This window comes from Parasteatoda tepidariorum, chromosome 1 (genome assembly GCF_982258835.1).
Source record: "Parasteatoda tepidariorum strain Cologne lab strain chromosome 1, Ptep-v5.0, whole genome shotgun sequence".
NCBI lineage: Eukaryota > Metazoa > Arthropoda > Arachnida > Araneae > Theridiidae > Parasteatoda > Parasteatoda tepidariorum.
Genome location: NC_141755.1, coordinates 99,405,180 through 99,412,380, shown reverse-complemented (window position 1 = coordinate 99,412,380; position 7,201 = coordinate 99,405,180). Strand labels below are relative to the sequence as shown.

Genomic DNA, 7,201 nt, shown 5'->3' with positions numbered 1-7,201 from the left:
AAAACCATTTTGAGATGGAACCAGTAACAAAACGTTCCTAACACGATTCGAACAAAAGCAATTCCTCAATGACTCTAAGGAGTAATGGAGAGGCAGGCGTCCTAAATTTTGAGTTTGTCTTCATTATTTACTTTTTTTTTTCTTCATTCTTTACGATAACAATTCTTAAAGCAAAGATCAGCCCCACCCAATTAACCTTCAAGAAAGTAAAAGAATTAGAAAAAAAAAAAGAGAACGGAAAATCTTGTGTGTTAGTGAAAGTAGTGCAATATGTTAAATGAATTTTTAACAATGTATTTTCAAGTACGAGAATTTCTTAACCCCGATTGTTTCGAAGATAAGGACAAAGATACAACCACCCCTATAAAAGCATCGGAATGAAAACGATTTCCGCAAACTTTTCTCGTTGTTACATCTGAACCGTTTGGAACCAAGGAAACACCATGCAGTCAATGGTAAAGATTTAACATTCTATCATCCCGTATTGTGATTTGATGAGTGCTAGCGCGCTATGAATTTTAAAACATTAAATAACTTCTTTTGTGTACTTTTAATTTTATAGATAAATTGTAAAATTTGATTTAAATGGAAATTGAATTCTCTGTTATATCTGACATGTTTAATTCCAACCGAACATAATGCAGTCAGTGGTAAAGATTTAGCATTCTATCCCATATTATGCTTTGATGAGTGCTAGAACGCTATGAATTTTAAAATGTTAAATAACTTTTTGTATTTTTAATTTTTAAGTTAAACTGTAAAATTTGATTTCAATGGTAATTAAATTTTTTATTTTATCTGACACGTTTAGTTCCAACCGAAAAGAATGCAATTTGTGGTAAAGATTTAATATTTTAACGCATAATAATTTTACTGTGTTTTAATAAATGTTAGTGTAATATAAATTTTACAATAATTTTATATGTTTAGTTTTAACATTAAGCTTCAGATTTTAATTTAAATAGAAAATGAATTCTCTATTTTATCTGATACGTTTAATTTCAACCGGAAATAATGCTGTCTGTGGTAAAGATTTAACAATCTATCCTATATTAGTTAAATTATGTTTTGATGAGTGCTAGAACGCTATGAATTTTAAAATGTTAAATAACTTTTCGTATTTTTAATTTTTAAGTTAAACTGTAAAATTTGATTTGAATGGTAATTAAATTTTTTATTTTATCTGACACGTTTAGTTCCAACCGAAAATAATGCAATTTGTGGTAAAGATTTAATATTTTAACGCATAATAATTTTACTGTGTTTTAATAAATGTTAGTGTAATATAAATTTTACAATAATTTTATATGTTTAGTTTTAACATTAAGCTTCAGATTTTAATTTAAATAGAAAATGAATTCTCTATTTTATCTGATACGTTTAATTTCAACCGGAAATAATGCTGTCTGTGGTAAAGATTTAACAATCTATCCTATATTAGTTAAATTATGTTTTGATGAGTGCTAGAACGCTATGAATTTTAAAATGTTAAATAACTTTTCGTATTTTTAATTTTTAAGTTAAACTGTAAAATTTGATTTGAATGGTAATTAAATTTTTTATTTTATCTGACACGTTTAGTTCCAACCGAAAATAATGCAATTTGTGGTAAAGATTTAATATTTTAACGCATAATAATTTTACTGTGTTTTAATAAATGTTAGTGTAATATAAATTTTACAATAATTTTATATGTTTAGTTTTAACATTAAGCTTCAGATTTTAATTTAAATAGAAAATGAATTCTCTATTTTATCTGATACGTTTAATTTCAACCGGAAATAATGCTGTCTGTGGTAAAGATTTAACAATCTATCCTATATTAGTTAAATTATGTTTTGATGAGTGCTAGAACGCTATGAATTTTAAAATGTTAAATAACTTTTCGTATTTTTAATTTTTAAGTTAAACTGTAAAATTTGATTTGAATGGTAATTAAATTTTTTATTTTATCTGACACGTTTAGTTCCAACCGAAAATAATGCAATTTGTGGTAAAGATTTAATATTTTAACGCATAATAATTTTACTGTGTTTTAATAAATGTTAGTGTAATATAAATTTTACAATAATTTTATATGTTTAGTTTTAACATTAATCTTCAGATTTTAATTTAAATAGAAAATGAATTCTCTATTTTATCTGATACGTTTAATTTCAACCGGAAATAATGCTGTCTGTGGTAAAGATTTAACAATCTATCCTATATTAGTTAAATTATGTTTTGATGAGTGCTAGAACGCTATGAATTTTAAAATGTTAAATAACTTTTTAAATATTTATTTTTAAAGTCAAATTGTAAAATTTGATTGAAATGGTAATTAAATTTTTTTTATTCTCTCTGACAAGCTTAATTTCAACCGAAAATAATACAGTCTGTGTTAAAGATTTAACATACTATCCCATATTAGTTAAATTAAGCTTTGAGTGCTAGAACGCTATGAATTTTAAAATGTTAAATAGCGTTTTATATTTTTAATTTTCGAGTTAAATTGTAAAATTTGATTTACATGGTAATTAATTTTTTTACTTTATCTGACACATTTAATTCCAACCGAAAAAAAATGCAGTTTGTGGTAAATATATAATATTTTTAGGCGTAATAGTTTTACTGTGTTTTAATAAGTGTTAGTCTAATATAAGTTTTACAATAATTTTATATTTTATATGTTTAGTTTTAAAATTAAGTTTCAAAATTTAATTCAAATGAAAATTGAATTATTTATTATATCTGATCCTTTCGAAATTAATAAAAAATCGCTCATTTGGTGGTAAAGATTTAACATTTTATTTCATATTAATTATATTGCATTTTAATCAATATAAAATTTAAAATAATATTAACTAATTTTTATTATTTTTAATTTTAAAGTTAAGTTCTAAATTTTAATATGTATGGTAAATATTTTTTATACACTATTTATTTGAATCCAACCGAAAATCATATTTGCAGACAAAATAATATATTTTATTAGATAAGTTATGTTATGTTTTAATAAGTGTTACAGTCATATAAATTTTAAAATAATTTTATATTTTCAATCTTAAAGTTAATTTTCAAATTGTTATTTAAAAAGCAATTGAATATTTTATTAAATCTGATTAATTTGAATCCAACTGAATATCAAGCAGTCTGTGGTAAAAATTTAATTTTTTAATTTTTAATTACGATTAAATGAGAGTCAGTGTACTGAAAAATTTTAAAATAATAATGATTTCTATTCCTTTTTTTTTTTTTTTGCATTATTAAAGTTAAGTTTCATATTTTCATTTAAACCGTAATTGAATACTTTATTCTATCTGACCTACATGAGTTAAAAATAAAATCACGCAGTCAGTGGCAAAGACTTAACATTTTATCTTAATATATATATATATATATATATATATATATATATATATATATATATATTATGCTTAAATGGATGTTAATTTTTTATAAATTTTAAAATGATAACGAATTTTTGTTCTCTTAATTTTAAATTCAAATTCCAAATTTTAATTTAAAAAACTTTGCAGGTAATAATTCCTTTTTTTTTTAACGATTTGTTAAATGAGCTTAAATTTATATCCGTTTCAGCTGTCATAAGTATAATGAAATATAATTCATACATAATGCGAACTAATACGCATATATTTTTGCAAAAATATAAATATAGAGATTTTGAGGCATTATAATGATAAGCCACAAATAGTTACAAAACGCGTTCGTAAAGAAAAGCAAAACGATTCGCAAGAAGGCAATGAAACGTTTCTCTCTACTCTGATACCTAGTGGACTTCTTGGAAATTAGATCTAGATATCTATTTAGAAACAATATTAAGGATTAGTTTTTCGGAAAAAAAATCCATCTTTGAAAATTGGCCCTTATTTCTTTATAGTCCTGATCCATATTTAAGTTAATCGCATTAACAAATGCATTTATTGAATTCAACTAAAAATTTTAAAAAGTGCGAAATGCACCCTAAAATATAGTTTAAAAATAAAAATGTAAATAAATTTAAGTTGAAAATCACATTTTTATACAAAAAGTATGAATCTTAATTTAAAATAATTGCATTTTAAATTTGAAATTACATTATATTATAGGTTATTATCCTCGCTTTGTGCGTCGCTGCGGCGATGGCTTTGCCAAATGGCCATTCTTTAGTTATTCATCACCATCCATCTCACCATGGCTATGGTCATGGACATGGTGGGCACGGAGTCAGCACAAGATATGATGTCAGACACCATGGTTACGCTCACCCTCATGGACTTAAATATGGCCACGGTATCGGTTATGGACATGGACACCACGGGCACGGACTGGATCATGGTTTGGGTCATGCTCATGGATATGGACTCTCACATGGATATGGACATGATTTAGGATTAGCTCATGGATACGGCTTAGGCCATGGATTAGGCTTGGGTCACGGACATGGATATGGATATCATTAAAGGATTTGAGGTATGGCTATGGGTAGTGGTGCTCGGAATATTAATTTCTTTAAGACTACTCTAATCATAGGATTGATTTGCAAAATGACTATAGTCTTACTGGAATGAAAATCAAGGTGATTTTTTTTTTTGACTGGAGGTAATTTTAATGAAATTATATTTATTTGCATTAAAAAAAATCGATATTGGAATATTGACTCCGTATGATAAAAATAATAAATAAATGATTGTATGATTGAGTTCTCGATAAAACGTAAAGAGCTCATAAATTAAAAAAAACAATTTCGCTTTCACTTTTTTTTAATTTTATATATTAATTGCACCACATTTCATACTTTACTTCTCTTTCAAAAAGAGTAAATAAATAAAAATGAATAAATAAGTAAATAAATAAAAATAAATAAATCAATAAATAAATAAAAATAAGTAAATAAATAAATAAAAATAAATAAATAAATAAAAATAAATAAATAGAAACATATAAATAACAAGAATAAATATTGGATTCAAAACCAGCTTAAAATTTTTTTCGCTTCCAAAATTTTAATCTAATTAATGATGAATCATAAAATAATTAAATAAAGCGGTACACTTACTTCATTTTCAATTTACATAATCACATTTCTTTGAAAATATGAAGTCATAACATTAAAAAAAAAAAAAAAAAAATTGACATATTTTGCGTAGATACATGTACGTATACACAAAACATAGTGCAGAGTAAAACTATTCATTCGATTCTTGAAAATTTGATTTTTAAAATGTCTAAAAAAAAAAGAAAAATTACATTTACTGATACAGTAAAAAAAAAAAAAAAAAAAAGGAAGAAAGGATTAAGAATAAGAGGTTTATAATAATTGTGATAGATGGCAGCACTATTATCTATCACATTATTTATTTAGTTTAATTTTGTTTACTTTATTTAAAATTTTTCTCACTCGGATATCTAATCTATCTTATAAATTTATATATATATATATATACCTTTTTTATAATAATTTTGATTTCATATTAAAAAGATTATACTTTTGTAGATTTTTGTAGGCTTCCAATTTACACATTAAGAGAAGATAATAATTAATAATGAATGAATAAATAAGTAAACAAAAGGAAATATGTAAGCAAGAAAATACCTTGAGAAGAAAGAACTTCTTGAAACGTAAAATAAAGGCTTCTAAAGTTTACTTAGAAAAACATTTTTAAATCCTAAAAATTTCTCTAAATTTACACTATTTCAAAAAAAAACTTTAGAATTCTAAAATTCGGTGAAAACAAACTTACGAATTAAAAGCTTATAACTCGAAAAAAATTTTTTTTAGACATTTTAAAATATGTATTATTATTATTATCATTTATTTTGAATGGCGTGAATAAGATATTTATATTTAATTTGATTCGTTTTTAATCATTTAAAAAATAGAGTCTGCAGATTTTTTTAAATGTATTTCATTAATACTAAGTTAATATTACAATGATTTATTTTCGTAAGTATAATAAATAATATAAATATATTTATTTTCCAATTGCAATACCTTTTATAAAATTAATTACATTATTTTGATATAAGTTATTTTAATTATTTTCTTTCAGTTTAGTTATTTTCAATGAAATTAATATAAACTAAATAACAACTAAATGTGAAATACAGAAATAAGAGTCCTCATCACTGTTTTTTTGAATAAAAAAATTATAAATCGACTATTTATTAAATGGTTTATTGTGCTTAATTTATCTTATATTTCTGTCCAATAATCTTACTCAACTAATTATTAAGTTGACTTTATTTATTGTTTAGAAGTGTGAAATATTCTTAAATCATATAGAATTAATTTTACATTTTACGTGAGTTTTCTAATAAAGCTAAACTTTTGCAATTTTTAAGACAATTGAAAACCAAGGGGAAAAAAAAAATTTTTAGAGTTTTTTATTGCTACACTGCACGCGGGGAAACGCTTGGAGTGTAGCTATTTAAATATACAAACACTTTTTGTGTTTTCATATTTTTAAGCAAAAATGATAAAAGCAAATTTAATAATAAATATTGAAAACGTTATTGCTCTGTTTAATTCTGTATAGTGGATAATATTAGTTTGAAACTTCGATTTTGTTATTATATAATCGAAACAAAAAATTTAAGTATCTATATTATGAATTTTTAAACCGATTATTAAAAATAACTAACTTACTGATTGAGACCAACTTCTTTAACATCTTTCTTTTTCAACTTGCAGGTAAAGAGAAGCAAGATTTTTAACGAAAGAGCCAAACAAACATCATTTTTTTATTGCTTTCATTGTAAATATTGTAAACAAAATAAATAAATTATTTTTTGTATGGCATCTTTCTCCTTTTATTTCTTTTTTTCTAAACGAAGTTTTAAACAGTAATAGAATCCAGTTGTTACAATTTGCATCATGGTAAAATAAAGATCATCTTTAGTCCTACAGTTAAAAACTTTGATATTTGTTTCGATTTGTAACTTAGTTGGTAATTTTGCAATATAAATTTATGCACTTTTTTCGCAAAATGGGATTTGAAGGTTATTTTTCAAAGGCTTCGTCATGCGTCATCATATGAAATTATGCTTTTTTTTATCAAATAATATGCTATTTTTATAACTGCCGTGAGTTTGTAACAGTTACTAATGACTGCCAGGACGTTTAGAGCGTTCTAAATCAAAATTCTAAACTTCCTAAGGCTTTAGCAAAACGTCAATACAGAGAAAAGCTGCAGTTTTGCCAAAATTAAATGCGTTTGTG

The 7,201-nt window shown here is 23.8% G+C and overlaps 1 protein-coding gene across 1 annotated transcript; it reads left to right on the top strand.

Moving 5' to 3' along the window:
* The first annotated feature begins 333 nt into the window (after window positions 1–333).
* Window positions 334–6,781, top strand: LOC147816642 (uncharacterized). Its single transcript, XM_087149471.1, has 3 exons — window positions 334–455; window positions 4,089–4,452; window positions 6,674–6,781. The coding sequence occupies exons 1-2, from the start codon at window positions 444–446 to the stop codon at window positions 4,440–4,442; spliced, it is 366 nt and encodes a 121-aa protein (XP_087005597.1). The 5' UTR covers window positions 334–443; the 3' UTR covers window positions 4,443–4,452; window positions 6,674–6,781.
* Window positions 6,782–7,201: the final 420 nt, after the last annotated feature.